General features: G+C 37.1%; 1 protein-coding gene and 1 long non-coding RNA gene across 8 annotated transcripts in view; one reads left to right on the forward strand and one right to left on the reverse strand.

Moving 5' to 3' along the window:
- Positions 1–15792, reverse strand: part of kmt2e (lysine methyltransferase 2E) — a 39842-nt gene extending 24050 nt beyond the window's left edge. For 4 of the 6 annotated variants that reach the window (XM_023349778.1, XM_023349776.1, XM_023349780.1 and 1 more), the window contains exons 1-2: positions 15420–15791; positions 3059–3243 (exon numbers count right to left, since the gene is read on the reverse strand). In XM_023349778.1, the coding sequence (XP_023205546.1) occupies positions 3059–3129 (71 nt within the window). In that variant the 5' untranslated portion in view covers positions 3130–3243; positions 15420–15791. Of the gene's footprint in view, positions 1–3058; positions 3244–15419 lie in introns of all 6 variants that reach the window. The other 2 variants (XM_023349775.1, XM_023349781.1) reach the window with 2 other exon arrangements.
- On the forward strand, positions 1500–11689 carry LOC111611781. 2 transcript variants are annotated; one of them, XR_002754219.1, is made up of 3 exons: positions 1500–1581; positions 10097–10323; positions 11285–11689. It is a non-coding gene; the product is annotated as an uncharacterized LOC111611781 (long non-coding RNA). The 2 variants fall into 2 exon arrangements; XR_002754218.1 differs by lacking the exon at positions 1500–1581 and adding an exon at positions 1835–2322.
- Positions 15793–18635: the final 2843 nt, after the last annotated feature.

Raw genomic sequence — 18635 nt, forward strand, 5'->3', positions numbered from 1 at the left:
TGATTTTAGTTTCTGAAAATCATATTTTTGACTGTCAATAACAGTTTGCACACCCTGCTTTAAATAATTTATGTTTTCTCTGTTATGTTATCCTGTGAATGAGGATAAAATCTACAAGACCATGAATCGGGTGTGGATGCAATTTTTCTCCAAAACAGAAGTCTACTGCCTAAAATATGCATCAGCATTAGCAAAGAGAAAAAAAAAAGAAGAATAAATATGTTTTAAATAAAATACAGAAATATTAGTTTGGGTGTATGACATCACAAGAGAAACAAGGTGAAGTATTTAAGCTTTAATTTAGTTGCTTGTGGTAATGTTTGCTTAAGATCTTTGATAATGAAATCTGGACCAACTTGTTTGTCATGACCTCTTTTCCAAACAAATGAGCTTTGTTATTGTTGTGTTTTTCCCTCACATGGGGATAAAATGTTTTTTTAAGCCATTAAATGAGGATTTTCCTTAAAATATGTTAACATAGAGGAGTAAACAATAATAAAAAAAAGTGAATTAGTGAAGTACAGAAAGAACATATGGGGATCATAATGAAGCGATTTCCAGCTTGATCAGATAAAACCCTAAAATCTGGTCTTTTTCCTGCAACCCTCTTTGGTGAGGAGTGAGATAATAGGGAACATAATTTCCAACATGGCTGCTTCTATTAAGGCTTTGAGAGAGAGAGAGCAGGAATTACAGAGGAATAACATGAAGGTGAAACGCATAACATCTAAAGGTAGCAATTTATCATCTTGTTGATGTTACAAATATTTAACTGCAGATGCATCCTTTGCTACTAATAGCCAAACATAAACTAAATGAATGTTGTTATTGCATAATAGACAATAAAATGTTTATTTTCTTATTAATACTGGTGACAAACTGAGTCTTCAGTATGGTTGAAAAAATTAATCATGATTAATGGATACATTATGTGACGTTCCCATCATGTGCAAGTGGAAGTTTGTTTTTTGGGAAAGTTTATTTTATCCAGGCTACATCAGAGCTTGAAACAAAATAAGAAAATGAATAGAAAATTGTTATTTTAAAGGGTTGAAACGACTAATTGTGATTAATCAAATCCTGGAATAGTTGTCAACTGATTAAGTAATCAATTAATTGCTAACTGGCCTGGTTATTTTCTTATTTAAAAATTTTAATGTTGGTTTTAATGCATTTCTAATAATGCAGTGGTTAAACAAATTTTTTAAATGTGATTAATCCATTAATTAGCTGAATAGTTGATTTCCTTAATAAAATAAACGTTAGTTGCAGCTCTATTTTGAAGTGAGTTTGACTTTGGTCTGGCTTGTGGTTTCTATAATCTCCAAACATTTCCTATGAGAGGGCAAAGAAGAGGCAGAAAGGACACGCAGAAGAAGACATGCAGAAATCAGCAGCAGAAGAAAGACTCCTGAAGAAACACCGCTTGCTGCTATGGCAACATTACGTACTCCGGCGGCGAGTGCGCGCACGCCGGGCTCCGTGTCGCTTTGGACACACAGGCTGCATTAGCCCGCAGCTGCTCATGCTGCTGCAGCCTTCGGGGGGGGAACGTTTAAAGGACGTGATGCTGTTTCTCCGGTGAGTAGTCAGACCCAGCTGGCTCGCTCTGAATAGTCGATGTATATCCAGCTTAGCCCCGTCCCTCTGGTCGGTATGAACCCCCCCATTTAAAGCCAGTTATCTGCTTTTGAATGAATTTGCAGCAAGCGGCCAGACAAAGAAGTGAGCGAAGGGGCTTTCTCTAACCCCTGGTGACAGCAGGGATCTGCAGAGATGAGGAGGGAGGGGGGGTAAGACGCCATATCTGTGTGAGGACCACCTGTCACTCAGGCCAATGACTGTGGCAACAAGCCCTGCGCAGTGCAACAAGGGAGGGAGGGGGCAGAAACCATGGCAACTCAAGCTGTCACAGCAACAGCACCCAGGAAGGTGAAGGGGAGGGCTTCCCATCCCTTAAAGAGACAGGACTCCCTCTGTGAGCAGATGACATGTTATTCTTTAGTCACACACCAACGTCTTGCTTAATTTATTTAACCAGAAAAGGCTACGGCGATGTCCTTGACGAGACTATAAGGAAACACGAAGGGGAGGAGGGGGGCAACAGCAAGTTGCCATGGCGCCATGCAGCATTTCTGCTTCACTGACTTGAGCTCACAGCACTCACATGGGCAAACGTCACGTTAGAGCAGAGGACGAGAAGCAGACGGGTCACGATTGGAGCTGGAACGAGCAAATAATGGCAAAAATGACCTGATCGTTTCAGCAAACAGCAGAGAGGTCCTGCTTTATTCAGTATACAGCGACTGAGAGGCTACGAAGGTAAAAAAAGAGATAAAATAACTAGAGTCGAAATGATTAATCGAGATGAATCGATTACTGAAAGAATCATCAACTAATGTAGTAATCAATTAATTGTTAATTGGAGTATTCAGACAAAAAAAGGCCATTTGCTGAAAGAACAAATCACTCAGATATGTAATTAAGTCAGTTCTTAATACAATTGAATTAGTGCTGAAACGATTAATCAGATTAATTGTGATTAATCTATTATTTGTTTGTTAATCCAAAAGAATAAACAGTTCAGCCTGTTTTGATTTTAAGTATTGCAAAAAGGGCTGAGCTATCCACATGTTGATATTAAAAGTATGTTTTTGCATTTTATTAAATACAATAAATATTTTCTTGTTTACAAAAAAGGAACTGAATCATTTGCATCTTTGAATTTCTGTCTGATATTGTAATAGAAAATTGGTTAAATGAAAATCTGCAGAATGAGACAATGTTTTTTATCTGATTAATCTGCACTGAAAGTTTCTCAGCATGAGACTTCAGTCAGTGGCCTCTTCAGAGCCATTGCAAAACTGACTGCTACTGGAGATTCTTCTTATCTTGAGATACTTGAATGATGTGAAACTAAACCTTATGATAAGGTTAAGTTTGTCTTTGGGATAAATCAAGTATTTCTGACTTTGAATTGATCGTTATGCCTTAAGTGAAGACGAAGGTTTAGTGCCGTTTCCACAAACGCAGAGTAGATTCTGTTGTGTTTACTCACTCTGAGCCTGCAGCCATGTCCAGGTATGAGGTGTCTGCTGTGTCCACCCCTACTGGAATGACTATGCTCATGACGTTCTCTGCTGATCAGTTCTTGTCCTACTGAGTCCAGAGAAAGGGAGTCCGAAACACTGAGGCATGCCAGCCACAGCAGTCATTGCAGACATCTAAGTGCATCCACAAGGCCTGAAAACACAGAAAAACACAAGAAAAAAAATTTTTATTGCTGAAAGGATGCTGCTAGGATGATTAAGCCCGAACTTCCAAATCATAGTGAAAATGGGGTATTTCCATGATGCGCAACGACTTGAGTCATTATTACAGAGAAAAGTTTGCCAGGATTTCCCCCTGTGACAAAGCTACGCGGGTGAGGTTACCGATGGGTGAAAAGCAGCAGCAGAGCCGAACTGTCAGGGATAGAAGAGGCTGCACTGTAAGAAAACTCCACAAAGGGGAGCAAGAGCACACCGCTCCACGAAGACGAGGAGGAAATGCAACACAGAGGCCATTTTTCCCCCTGTTTGACTCAAGAGGGCTTATCTATTCTGAGAACTCAACCAAATTTATTTAATCTGAGACGGCGGCGACCGGCATGTTTTATTCACAGTAACCACAAACATTAAAACTGGGAAACTACTAAATCAGGTGTGAGAGATGGAGAGTAGTAAGGATGAAGGGTTTAAATTTCCCCCCTGGGAGAGCAATAAAGGTAGTCATTTAAACGATTAATCGGATTAATCGATTATTTAAGTAATCGACTTAAATAATGAATTTAGTAATCAGTTAATTGTTAACTGGAGTATTAAGACACAAAAAAGACAGTTTGATAAGATCAACACTGAGTAGTAACATTTTTAGTTTGTTCACATAGTAAAGCTTTACTAATATCTGGGTAGATACTTAGTAACATATCAACTAAATATCTAGTGTATATACTATTTATTTATTTAGCAAATCTGGTCAACTGAGAACATACTTTGTTCACAAATAAAAGTGAACCAACATCTGGGTAAATATTTAGTAAAATATCAACAAAATATTTAGTAGATACTATTTATCTACTAGACGGAAAACATTTTGGTAAATTTGATTTACTCAGAACATATTTATTTTTAAAAATTGCCTGAAGCTTCACCTGGTTCAAATTTTGTAAAATCTCCTATTAAGCATCTTTTGCTATCAATTATTAATCGGCTAATGCAAAAATATTGTCAATTAATCCACAAATGATGAAGCGTTCACTAAATTAATGATATGTTATTGTATTTTAGGCAATAAGATGTTCATTTTTTAATCTAGAAAAGGAAATTTGTATGTTTTTATGCATTTCTAATACTGTACAAAAAAAGCTTAAGTGATTAAATGTAAAATTTGCAGAATGTGGCACTTTTTTCTGATTAATTATTTGAATAATTGATTAGTAAAATAATTTAAATCATGTTTTTTGCCTTTGATGTGAACCCAGACAGCACCATGTGTGTCAGTGTGGCTGCCCCTGATGCACATAGCTCTGTTGATAAGCAGGATTAGAGGGAGGGACAGATGCTGAGACAAAATAGGCTGGAGGTCACACCTCCGCCTGCCCAGGCAAACTGTGACCAAACAAAGGCTCAGACCACGTCTCAGGGAGCAAGTACACGGGGTGAGAGGGGTTACAAACCAGGAACGTCTGCTTGCCCCTGCATGCCTATTGGGTAATGAGAGAGAGGAATGCAGCTAATTGCTCACTGTAAGGGGAAAAATGCCACAAAAGCATGTCAAGAAGAGTGTATCCACAGTGTGACTTTCGAGGAAGCAAAAACATAAGAATCAAAAACTTTTTTGCAAAAATCATCGCAAAATTCAGGTGGGAGTAAACAGAACAGCACGATTCGAAATCAGAAATGTTTCAGATATGACAGCTGTCAACTCCAAACCAGGGTTAAAACAATTGATCTTGATTAATCGCCAGCTAGAATAATTGTCAATTAATTCAGTAATCGATTAATCGTTAACTGAAGTATTCAGACTGAAAAAAGCTAATTTTCTGAAATAACCACTATAACCTAAAGAGGCATTTTAGCTTCATCCAGTTCAAATTCAGTAAAATTTTGCAAATTAATTATTAATCAGTTAATCCAGAAGATATCAATCAGATTATTCCTGCACTGTACAGATACTAAGTTACGAAGAAAGGGCTTAACTTTCCACATGTTGGTGTTAGAAGTACTTTTTTATCTGCAGATGCATCCTTCACTGCAACTGATCAAGCGATTACTAAAGGAATGCTGTAATTACATTTTAGACAGCAACATGTTTATTTTCTTATTTAAAACAGGAATTGAATTACTTACTCATTTGTATTTTTATGCAATACTAATACTGTTAAAGGGCGGCGTGGTTAAATGAAAAATCTGCAGAATATGCCAATGTTTTGTACAATTAATCAATTAATCGTGAGAAGAATCAATGATTTGATTAATCATTAGCTGCAGCCTTGCGCTGCAGCGACCAATAACGTGGCTATGTGGGGTATTTCTGTATAAATAACACAAACTCAGAAAAAACTATTTATGTAAGTACAGACAGAAATATACAATAATCGGAAACTTTCTCCACTATCGTTTCTAGGTTAAAATGTCACATTATTACTTTCCTAGAGATACATCTCCAGTGTTTGAGTTTATTTATTATTATCTGGGCCTTAAAAACAGAACCAGCAACTAGAGTTGGATGGATGGAAAAATGGACAGAAAGTTAAGTAAATGGATGTACTGATAGACAGATAGATATCCGGATAGTTTAAATGGTGGAGAATTTAAAACACAGAAGAATAAAATCAAATGGAAACAGCCTTTATAGTCTCGCAAAGACAAAGACTGCATCAGGCGTAAAGGTTCACATAAAAAAGTTATTAAAGTGATAAAAAGCCTACAGCAGAAGATACTGTGCAGTTATTAGAAATAAAAATGTCAGACTCACAATCCAACTGAGTCGGATCACTTTTCCAAAAATGTACTTCCACTGCAACGCATTTCCATCTCTGGAAATATTAATATTATCCAGTCTGTTCTCTTTTTCCACACCACTAAATGAAATCACCCACTTTCCCAGAGCGTCATTGTATTACCATTCCTGTGTTTTTATTTGGACTCAGACGTTTACATGAAGCAAAATAACAGATACAATTATCACATTGTTGATGATGTTTATTTGCCTCGAGTCGGCTTGTTTGTGTTTCTTTACTGCAAAAATCTGCATAGAAAGTTGAGCCTGGAACATTCTTCCATGCGCGAGGCTTTTAAAGCAAAGCACAAACAGAGCCTGACTGACAAGAAAAAAAAGAAAAACAAAGTACAGAGCAGCCACATTCCTGAGTAAATCTGAGCCGGACTGCGTCTGCTCCTCCTACTTCCTCTAGGAGAACTGCCCATCACCTCAGAGAAATGCAGCCAGAATGGGGGAAAAAACGCAAAGAGCCCCCTCCTCCGCCTGGTCACCCCGCCCAGACGGATTCCTCTCCCTCCTCTGTGCACTTCCTAAATAAACCTGAAACAGTAATGCAGAGCAGAGGGGAAGGGGAGTGTCGCAGACAGTTGCAACAGGGACCTTTTAAAGCCACCTTCGGATAAATCCGCCTCTGTTACGGGGAGGCGGGGTGCGGAGGGGAGCGAACAGGCGTAAGAGGGCGGCTAAAACTAGAAAACAAAGAAACAAACCATTTGTAAAAGAAACAAGATGGAAGTGGTTTACACGTTCATCCATCTTTCTGTTTTCATTTGCTCGCTATATGAATTGGGGAGCTTTAGAAATCACCAGAGCTCGTCGATTAGGCAGAGGGGGAGGTGATGCAACGCAGGCGAAACCGGGGACGACTCTGGGTGGCGGACTGGACCGCCACTCCCCCCCGTACAGGCACATCAACCTTTCCATTTAGGACAAATCTGGACCAAAATCAGATTAAAATTACATTTTAAAAAATCTAAATATAGACTTCAAATTAGGGCTGCAAATAACGATTATTTTTAGTAACTGATAATTGATTATTTCAACGATTAATTGGATAAAACAAAATGGCCACTTTAGCTAATTTCAGAAAATATTAGAAATACATTAAAATATGCAAATAACTAATTAAATTCCTTCTTAATTAAGAACAAATATTTTATTTAAACTTTCAAATTAGGGCTGCAATTAACGATTATTTTAGTAATTGATTATTCTGACGATTAATCTAATAAGAAAATGGCATATATTTTTTATTTAACCACTTAAGCTTATTTCATATATTAGATACACATTAAAAAGATGCTAGTAAGTAATTCAATTCCTTTTCTATTGTCAAAATACATATTTTCTTTAAACTTTAAATTAGGGACGCAACTAAAGATTATTTTAATAATCGAATATTCTGATGATTAATCGGATAAAAAATTTGGAGGAGTTGAAAAATTGCTCTACTATAAATCAATTCAAAACACTTTATAAGAATTGTCACACTTAGAGTTAATAATGAGGGAAATTATACTGTTTGCAACGTATGTTAATTTAATATATACTGCCATACTGAAAGTATGGAAGAAGATTAGGGGCATTAAGAAAAATAGTGGATATTTTTCTCAGAATTCTGACTTTTGATTTTAGAATATTAAAAAAGTCAGAATTCACAGAAAATAATTGTAATTCTGAGATAAAAGTGACAGTTTTGTGCCAGATTTTTTTCTTCTTCTCTGTGTGTGAATTAATGATTAAATTTGTTAAGTCGAGTGAAACTGACTTTTTCAGTTACGTTACATCTGCCTCGCCTCTTCATCAACAGGGTTGCCCACGGCGACCGGGGTTTCCATCAGCACTCCAACTCTGCTTTATGAGAACGATAAATGTGTTGCTGCACGTTTAAAGCAGGAGTTCGAAATAAGAGGCTTCTTATTAAGCCACTACAAATTAAACAAATAGTGAAGCAGAAGGAGTTTAAATGTTTTTACAAGAGGCGGGTGTTTATTACAGCTCTGCTCTGTAAAGAAGTTTTTATGTTTATCATCTAAATCATGTTGAGAAAACATGCAAAAATTCACATTTTTAACCATATCTTAATAATTTAGTTTATTAAATACCTTGTATAAAGTTATTTCTGTGAACTTTAGAAGTGTTTTTTAGTTTCTGTTTATCAGTTACGTACTAGATTATTGCCGCTAAGCTAACGGCGGGAGCTAAAACATGTCTTCTATCATTTTATTGATGGTAAATAGCTTATACTTGTATAGCGTTTTAACAAGTCCAGAGGATCCAAAAGCTTTTTAAACCACAGTCATTCATGCACACATTCATCCGCTGATGGTAGCAAGCTACTGGAGCAGAAACAAGTTAAAAAAAAACAAACAGATATTTAGCAGTTTATTATTTTACTTTAGTAATTAACTCTGTCTTCCACTTTGTTACACTGAACTCTGTATTATGTTTATGATGCATTACTTTGTGTTATACGTTATAAAATTCTCTTCAAAATACATTTAAGTTGTGGCTGTAAGACACAACGGAGTATCGGGTACATGTTAACATAGTAATAAATAAAATTACGAGAATAAAATTGTATGAGAATAGAGTGCAAATAATGAAAATAAAATCAAAATATTTTGGGAATAATGTCAATATTAGCAGAATAATGTCATATTACCAGTATCAAAATCACAATATTGTGACTTTCTTTTTGTATTATTTTGATTTTATTCTCCGTTTTATTTAATTTTTTAATTTTGAGAACATGGCCCTAATACTATGACAAAATATTTTGTAATTTTGAACCCTAAAATAGTTATTTAAAATAGTATACTTCTCGTCGGGTCAGTTTCTGAGTGACAAAGATAATCTGAACAAAGATTTCCTTTAAACCTATTCAGAGTTTATCAGTAACTAGTTACATTCACTTAATCACATTTACTTGAATAACTTTTTTTGAGGGAAAAAATTAAGCCTAGGAATATTTTAATTCTATTTGAGTAATTTTATTATGAAGCATTTCTACTCTTACTTGAGTAAACTTTCTGGATTCTCCATCCACTGAATGAAAAACAAACATGTTTTAACCAAAAATTCACCGACACAGACACACACCTGCAGTTTCTGTTAAAGTTTCATAAGTTTCTTATTGAAAGAAACTGATTTGGAAAAAATTTATTTTGTCTGATTTTATTACTTATATGAACTATTGTAATTTTGATCCTTAAAATACCAAAATTTCTAGAGATGTACGATATATCGGAACCAACATCGGTATCAAATCATATTAGTAATTTTTTTAATATGTCAATATCAGCCAGCTAATTAAAACTGGGCCGATATGAACAACTGATATTTATTTTAATCTGTTTCTGGTATTTTTTTCCTCAAAGTTGTCGAAATGGCAGTAAGATACATACAATATTGGCAAATATTGGTTATTGGCCATAACAGCTATATTAACATTGGCACAAAATCTGTATTTTGCATCTGTGCACCCCTAAAAGTTTCTACTTAACTTAATATTTTGGTCCGTCTGATTATGTAATTTTAAAATATTAAATAAGTGATCATTCGATCAGTTACTCAGTACTTGAGTAGACATTTTACCAAATACATTTTTACTCTTACTTGAGTTTGGATAGCTACTTTTATTTCCGCTTGAGTAAAAATATGCTTAAGTATCTCTACTCTTACTTCAGTACAATTTCTGGCTACTCTATCCATCTCTGAACTGTTTAAAACTGAATAATGTGCATTACATCAAATATATCGTAGTCAATGCACCTTATGGCTGTGTCATAAGTCTTTGTTGACTCGACTTAGAGCGCTGTTGTCATTAGAGGACAACATGGAGCCAGTGCCGGGCTCCAGGATTTGGAAAATGCACAGCACCGCTAGCTAAAATCTGAGCTATGTGTGCACAGAAGAGGGGAGGGGAAAGACAATAGTAACCGCCACTCAGGATACATTACGCAGTGTTTCCTGATCAATTATTACGCCTGAACTGCAGCATTACATCACCAACACTGATACTTTCTTTCTTTTCTTTTCTCAATGCCAGTGAAACGTCACTGCAGCAACAGGAAGGTTAAGAAAAGCCACCTGCTAGCTAGTTTAAAAAGGAGGGATCTGTTACAGCCCAGCTAGCAGCACAACAACAGGTCACCTGAGCCCCGGCTCCTCTTCCCAGCTGGGAGGCCATGTGACTCTGTGGGTCTCTGGGGCCTGGGCACCACACATGAGACCACCAGAGACCGGGGAAACGGCAACCCGGGTTAGTCCCACATGGTGAGGGGAGTCTACACACACAGAAAGGCGTTACTGTTTCAGAGAGAAGTATTTACTGCAGTGGTGGGCCGAAATGGTTGAACTGAAAACAAACTTTTATGCCTTTTTGTAATTTATGTTTGCAGAAATAAACTAAAACATTGAAATGTCATTGAAATTTACAAAATGTTTGAATAGATTTTCGTGGAAAACAGCAGATACAAAACATAAAGCTCTTGCAAGACTGCATTAGTAGTATATATATTTTTGGGGGGTTGATGGTTTTTTTTGTTTTTATTTGGGCAGCAAGATTTGCTTTTGAGTAAAAGCAGGTCAATAATTGTGGTTACTCCAAAATTAAGGTGAATGCAAAAAAAAAAAGAGAGTATTAGGGCTAAGTAAATTTTAAAAAAGCAATAAAAACACAGCAATAAAACAGTTAATGCCATTTTATTGCATTTTTTTTCCCCTTACTTTTTGTCTTAAGACGTTATCTGTAAAAAAAAAAAAAGCCTTAAAAGTGTACATTCATAAAGTGTACATCTGCATAAACCAGGGGTGCCCAAAGTCGGTCCTCGAGGGCCGGCATCCTGCATGTTTTAGTTCTCTCCCTGGTTTAACGCACCTGGATCCAACGATGGCTCATTAGAGGCCTAAGAAGAACATTGACATGCTGAAAAGGTTGTTGGTACCACCAGGGAGAGAACTAAAAAATGTAGGATGCCGGCCCTCGAGGACCGACTTTGGGCACCCCTGGCATATACCAATAGAACTGAGGTCAGGGGGCCGCCAAAAATCCTCTAGAGGGCCCCTGAGAATGGCCCCCGAGCCACACTTTGGACACCCCTGGTTTATTGTCTGTGTTAAGATGAAGCATAAAAGCTTTTGGATTGCATTTATCAGTTTTATCAATAAGTCAATAAAGAACCAGATATAATCTTCATCTCATTTCTTCTCCATCTTTTTCTCCAATCAACTATAGGTAAAGAAAAGGAAAAAGAAGAAGAGGAAGAGGAGCAGCTTCCTGCTTACAGGCCGGCTTTTTGATACCATGAGCTTCTTAGAGTGCAGCTAAGCTTAAAGGAGGCTGTGTCATCTGAGACTGCCATGAATCCACACCACTCGCTCTGTCGCTATGACAAGAGAGGCACCACGCCTCCGCTCTCCATCTTTGTTAACACAACAAACAAAACACACACACGGCATCATGCACATGGCCATCAGGCTCGCTTTAATCCATCCAGGTACTCATCACTACCTGTGCTGCCACAAACCAAAAGGAGCAACGAGAGTTCAAAGAGAGAGAGAAATGTTTTGGGATGTTGTGTGTTAAAGGGCAGAGTATCATCAGACACTAAGCAGTAATCACTTAACTTTATTAAATGACTTGAAACTGACTCTGGCTTCGCTCCTTATTATGCTTTTAGTTGTTCCTGCTTCTGTTTCAGACATGCTGTTGAGAACTTATGTTGAAAAGCATAAGCAGGTTGATTACATCTGAAAACCTGATTGTGTTTAATGCTGACGCCACAATATCCAGGTACTGAAACAATTAATCAGTTATTGAAATAATGGTCAGCTAATTTAGCAATCAATTAATCATTAACTGCCTTTTACAGATAAAAAAAATGACAATTTGGTGAAAGAAAGAGCAGTAATTAAGCAAAAACTGTACAAATATTTAAAAAATTGCATTTAAGATAAAAGGAACCTGCTCCAGGTAAATATGTTCTACCCTGGACTCCTAGAGTGGCACAGCTTTAACTTTACCTGGTTCAAATTATCTAAAAACTAAAATCTCTTATTAAGCATCTTTTGCTTATCTAATTATTAATCGGTTAATGCAAAAATTAGTCACTTAATCTACAAATAATGAAGTGTTCACTAAAGGAGTGATCCATTATTGCATTTTGGGCAATAAAATATTTATATTCTTATTTAAAAAGGAACAGAATTATGTTTATTTGTATTTTTATGCATTTCTAATATTGTATATAATAGTCTAAATCTGGTGAAATTAAAAATCTGCAGAATGTGGCAAATTATTATTTACATAATCGCTGGTAGCATATAGCTGAAGTTGCAGGAGTCGAACAGGTAAACAGGCAGCCTGAAACTCCACTGAGCTTTTTATTACGGTGTGTACATGAGATTTCACAGAGCGGCTATGTTACATTTTATGAATGGAGACGTATAAATGTATGTACACAAACTCCAACTTGATTTCTAATCATCACATGCAGGCATTGGCCATTGTGAGACAAAATATGGCTTTTCGCAAAAATAAAACATGTAAAAGATATATAAACATGATATAATTGCTTTCATTTTGAACAGAATATCTACTTATTTATGCTCGTGATCTTCATTATGCAAAGACATTTGTCATGCTGCTGCCACCTAATAATTTCTCAATTCTGGGATCAATAAAGTACATATTATCCTAAATAAAATATATATTCTCAGTTGTAACCTATAGCTTGTAGCGATTCATATATTTAATTCGATAAGCAGACTTTATAAACTATAATAAAGCTCTCCAGTTCATGACTATACATGGTTGTGACTGACAGCAGCAGATGAAATGAAACATTACTACAGGAAATATGTACAGTTCTTAATTTATTTGCAAATGCACACACAAAATTTAGCAGATAGGACGCTGAATATTAAACATATCAGATTACTGATTACAGGAGATATTTATTCAAACAAGGGCTTAAGTAAGATATCAGGTGAAGTCATCTTGCACTACAGAAAATGACAAGCAGCTTAATGAAGAAAACAAACCGCAACTGATTGCTTAGAAGTAATTATTATGGATTATTCCTGACAGATGTTTTTCCCTACAATATCATCCAACTAAAAACATCACATTATATGATTTAATGCCAGGAAGAACACAAAAAGGACGCAACATGTTTAGTAATTTGGTTTGACATGGATTTAGTCTCTTTTCCACGTTATTTTATCCTAAACCGAAATAAATAATCATGTGTTGTGCAGTTGCCTTTCTACGAGTGTGTCGGCGCTGCAGTCAGTCCTGCCGATAGGGGTGTGGAGAGGGTACAACGTTGCTATTATGTTACCACAACACCCTGGTGCATGTCGCCATTTTCAGAGCGCTTTTCTCAGGACGGCGTGTAGCCAGGGGAGCCTCGCCGTGGGAAGAAAAATGCCCCCAAGAATGCGTTCAATCAACTCTCACACACTCTGCTCCAAGTGTCACTCTCTCGGTACAGTTTCTGTGTTGTTAACCGCCTAGAGCTGTTGTGAATCCGTCGAAACGCACGGCCAGTTAACGCAAGGCCCAGCATTATCATCAGTACTATATTATTAGCCTCTTGAAATTTGATGTTTTAACAGTTTTTCTGTCGGTACAACGGCGACCAAAGCAACAAAAAGGTATTTTTCTAGTCGATTAAACGAAAAGAATGTCGAGGTAAAAACGGAAATATTTGGTCGTTACGGCCATAACGCAACAACCGAGCTAACGGAAGCTAACAGCATAATGCGTAGACAGAAGTGGATTAATGCTTGGGTCGTCAGAGACAGGAAAGACCGACGACATCAGCAAGCAGGCTACCAAAGCCGACTGAACATTATATGCGGTAATCAGTGCCAGGGCGTTCAGAAAAGAAGCGGCAGGGCACAGGATGACTAAGAGAGATGCTTATTGAGAACCTAAATGGAATATCCCCTCCCCCATGGCTGCAGCGTTTGATCCCAACGCGCACCAACTCTAAAATAAGTCACTAAAACCTCAATCTGAGGTCTAAAGTAGCAAAATATCCGTTTTCTGTAATGCGTTTGCTTGAGGTGTTATTTATCCTGCTTCGACTATGAATCCAAAACTAAGGAGGGACTGTAATGCAACCCCGAGCATTTAAGGTATTTCAACAACTGGCTTTGCTCTAAGTTGCCTGGGACATTAACTAAACATATCGGTTTATCTAAAGGCTCATTGTTCTCCGGATTTGAGCGGTGGTTTTCTATAGTTTTTTCTGAACGGAAATGATACTGTAAGGCGAGGCAACTCCAAAAAGCAGCGCTTAGTTAGTTCTTTAAATACTAATACTAGATTTGTAACATAATAAAACGAGCAGGCGCGTTTGTTGACAGGTTTTTATCAAATGTAGAGCAATATAACGGCATGGTGATAAAGGGTGTTGCACTCTGTAGTGTAAGGGATCACAATATGGCTGCAAGATTGCTCTATATATAAAATAAATAATCTGCATTGAGGTAATCTAATTCTGTGCAATTAAAAACAAATGAAGGTTAAGATCGGTTAGATGTAATGAGATTGGGTTATTTGCAAATATGACAGACGAAAATCCAGCTAGTTAATTTAGTATGCAAGTGAGGTGGAGATGTCCACTAAAACGCGGTCGGTCAATGGGGTTATAGACTCTCGCATTGCCCATATTTAATGTATGAACACAAAAGCGAATAAAACTGTGCGCAATATGGCCCGCAGTGTCAGCATGTCAAACTAAAACACCCGAGTGACTCCCACTTCACATCTGTTCATGTGTGGCCGCTGACCAGAAAGCATACGATGGGTTTTCCAACAGACATTCTGAAAGTGTTAATGTTCTCAATGGAGAGTTTTGATTGTGGACAGATCAATGTAATGTAGCGTTTTCATGTTACGTTACTCCAAATTAGTATTATTAACCATGCTCTAACTTTGCAAACGCTTGTCATTGTACACTGTTTATGACTTCTACATAATATTTACTCTTTTTACGGGTGGTGTAGTGCATTACTACCTTATAAATGAGAAGTCAAAGCCTTATTCGGTTTGTGTCGAGCTAATTTGAGATAGTAGCATGCGCTAGTTAGCAAGTGGTCAGTTGGCTTGACAACTTCATGATTTTAGTAGAAATTTATGGTCTTTTGTAAGACTTTTAAAGGTTTGCTCACCATAAAACAAGCGAAATAAACTTACCGCTCAGATACTCTGATTTACTAAGGTTCAAGAGCAAGTTAGCAGGCTACTCTCAGCTGATATGTTAGCAGGTAACACCATGCTAGCTAACTATAGACAACAATACACGTTCAGGCTTCATTTAACCTTAATCTATAATCGCCACATAATACAGTTAACTTACCTTTTTAAGTCCACTCTGGAGGCTTTGAATAGCGAATATGGGGACCTGGGTGAGACCCCAGTCGCAGCTTCCACAACCAAAACAATACTTCAGTACACACACTGCGGATTCCTAGCCTAGGTTTAAAATGTTTGTATTCAGACGTGTTCTCTCAAGGTTCCTTTTCCTGTTTCTGAAGAAAATGCGCGCCAGTTGTTTTACGTTGGGGCTCCTCAAATGTAGCGAAAAATGGACTCGAAACCGTTAGAAAAAGCCTTAGAGCCCCAGTCAACGGCGACTTTTAGAAATTAGATCCCTTCAAAACCAGTCTCTTTTCCCTGTGCAAAAAATGGCGGCCCTGCCAGGACTCCCGAGACTCCGCCTCCGTCACGAATGGGCTCCGCCTCCACATTCTGCGGGGCTACACTCTCCGTTTGACAGGGGCGCCGTGATCGGTCTCCTTGCGCGTTCACGAGAACGCTTCTTCAAAAAAATCTCCAGGATGCCTTTCTGTTCAGCATAAACTGTTAATTATGTCAAAATGTTTGAAAAACTAATGACGAGAATAAACTTTTTTTCCGAGATTAAAGTGGAATAATATGGTGACTTAGAAGGGTCAACAAAATGCAAAAACCATAACACAATAACAAAAAGCCACAACACAACACCAAAAGCCACAATGCATGTCATGCTAGCACCTTTAATATGACTTGCATTACAACATAACTTCCCTTCTAGCATGACTTCAGTTTTAGCATAACTTTCATTTTAGTACAACATCAGCATAATTTCTCTTTTAGCTTAACCATGGTTTACATTTTAGAATAATTTCCATTTTAGCATAGCTGTTGAATTGTGGTCCATGTATTATGCATTTATTCCATCATTAAAATATGATTTATATAACAACAAAATAGAGTATGATGTAATAAAAAACTCTAAATGTAAAAATAGTTAGCATTTTTCAATTTAAATGTATGGTTTTTATGGCTTAAATCAGACTTCAAGTACTTTGTGCTGTTTTTAAACTGTCATTATCTAAGTGATAATCTTTTGAAAGTGAAGTCAGCTGTCGGAATGTTTTTATCAGGAGGTTTTGTTTAAACCAATTAACTGCTTCCTCTCCTGCTTCCTATTTTCCCCTCCAAAGACGGAAAGAACAGAATAATCAAACAAAATCCTGCACTCTTCTTGAGAGCTTGGTTTTAGTGAGGATTTTCACCTTACAAGTTTATACATAAAAATGTGATACACATGTGAATGTAAGATTGTCTCCCCACTGCATAAATAAATAAAAAGACAAAATAAGGTATTAATTCTTTTAAATTTAAGATCCATTCCTACTATTGCTCTTTTCACACATTCTACCTGTTCTATATTATACGTAATAATGTATGTTTACAGTTTTTATTGTGGTAGATTTTTATTAAACAATACTAGTAGTAGCAGGCTTGTAAAGGATCACCCAAATCCATAACAACTTAGCAGAAGGCTAAGCTGTTATGTAACCTCCTTACACAAGAGCAGTGTTTTATGGGATAAAATTAAATTGTGAACAAATAGATAGACTCCACAAGAAAAATTTCATAAGAAACCTTTCAACAAATCCACATGGAGTTGTTGCTAAAAAGAGAATGCTAGGCTTGAAGTAAGTTAATATAGATAGGTAACTAGATACTTTTATCCTACTAAAAGCTTAATCTGTTTTTTCAGTTGTACTGTGTGGGGGGGGGAAAAATATAAATTCTCATTTTACATCACAAAATTTGGCCTTTTAAATGGGTGTATAGTCTGAAGTCCAATGCATGATCAGAAATCTAAAAATAAATACATTTGTTCAGCTAAAATCAGTGTAAAATGTGCATTACCAGTCCCTATTACTAATGTATTACTTAAAGTAAGGTTTCATAAAATCAAATCAAAGGGCACCTCTCTAAAGTGTGTATGTAGAAATCCCTTTGACATCATATGTGCAGGGAGGATGTTCTCATCCTTTCCATTCGTCGACCCTCCCCCACCCTGAACTGCACCCACTGGCGCATGCGCCTTTTTGCGAGACAGCAGCAACTGCTGGTGCTCGCGCAAACTTTGAGGACGACGGCAGCAGTATAAAAGGCTCGGTCCGTTCTGCTTTGGTTTAAAAGTCGGAAATGTGCGGCCGTTGAGGACACTAGACATCACAGGTCGAATTACATGGAAAGAAGAACGCATTTTTTTCCCGATCGCCATCTTATTTCTTCTTTTGAAGATGATTTCGATTTCTTCACGTTAAGACTTGATGGTGGGATATGGGAATTGTGGTAGTCCCTTAAAAAAGAAAGAAAGAAAAGAGCGAGTGATGAAAACGGTCTTCTTCTTTTTTTTTTTTTTTAGAAATGGTTGGTTTATGATGACATCATGCAGTTAGTATTTGTGGGCGGGCTCTGAGCTGAGAGGGGAGAGGGGCGCAACCGGAGAGCACTAACGGCCAGGCGCCATTAGGTAACAATGTCACATTAATGTCCGTTTAGGAACAAAGCATTCATATGAATTACCTTTTAAAACAGCTATGTCGGTAACGTGTTGTGTCTACACAAAATATACGAGATAGCTGTCAAATCATGATATGTTGCCTTCTTTTTATTTGGTGAAGATGGATCTCGACCTAAAACAAGATGGCGTCCAGGTTTTTTTCTCCCCTTGTTAGGGCGGCGGCGCCGTGCGCGTTCTCGAAACAATGTTATTTCCTGTTTTCGTGCCCTGGATTGTTCTTAACTGAAAGACTTCAGACCGAGAGGTTGATTTTGAGTTTATGACTTGGCTTTTCAGGGTTTTTCTTTTTTCCTAAGCTGTGCTGGTGGAGAAGATAAATATTTTCTCTGATACGGGGAAAGTCCAACACACGACAGCAAACATTAAATCATCCCAGCAGTTCCAGATTTATGTTACACAAGCACCAAATTTTCCCCTTTAACAGTGTTAAAGATAATTGGAACACACACCATATTCAATTTAAACATTAGTTTAACTTTAGCCCCCTCTAGCGGACAAAATAAGTGATTACTGTTGGCAATGAAAATCTTAAAAGTAGGTATAACTTTAAAATGACATATATGATTTAATGAAATTTTCCAGTCCACATCTTCTTTAAACAGGAAAAATAATAGTTTTTTTTGATTGCCCCTTGATCAATGGAGGTGTAGTTTCTAATTTCTCAGTTTAATCTCAAAGCATCTGAGGTCACTCCAAATGGAATAG

Source organism: Xiphophorus maculatus, chromosome 17 (assembly GCF_002775205.1).
Source record: "Xiphophorus maculatus strain JP 163 A chromosome 17, X_maculatus-5.0-male, whole genome shotgun sequence".
Classification (NCBI taxonomy): domain Eukaryota; kingdom Metazoa; phylum Chordata; class Actinopteri; order Cyprinodontiformes; family Poeciliidae; genus Xiphophorus; species Xiphophorus maculatus.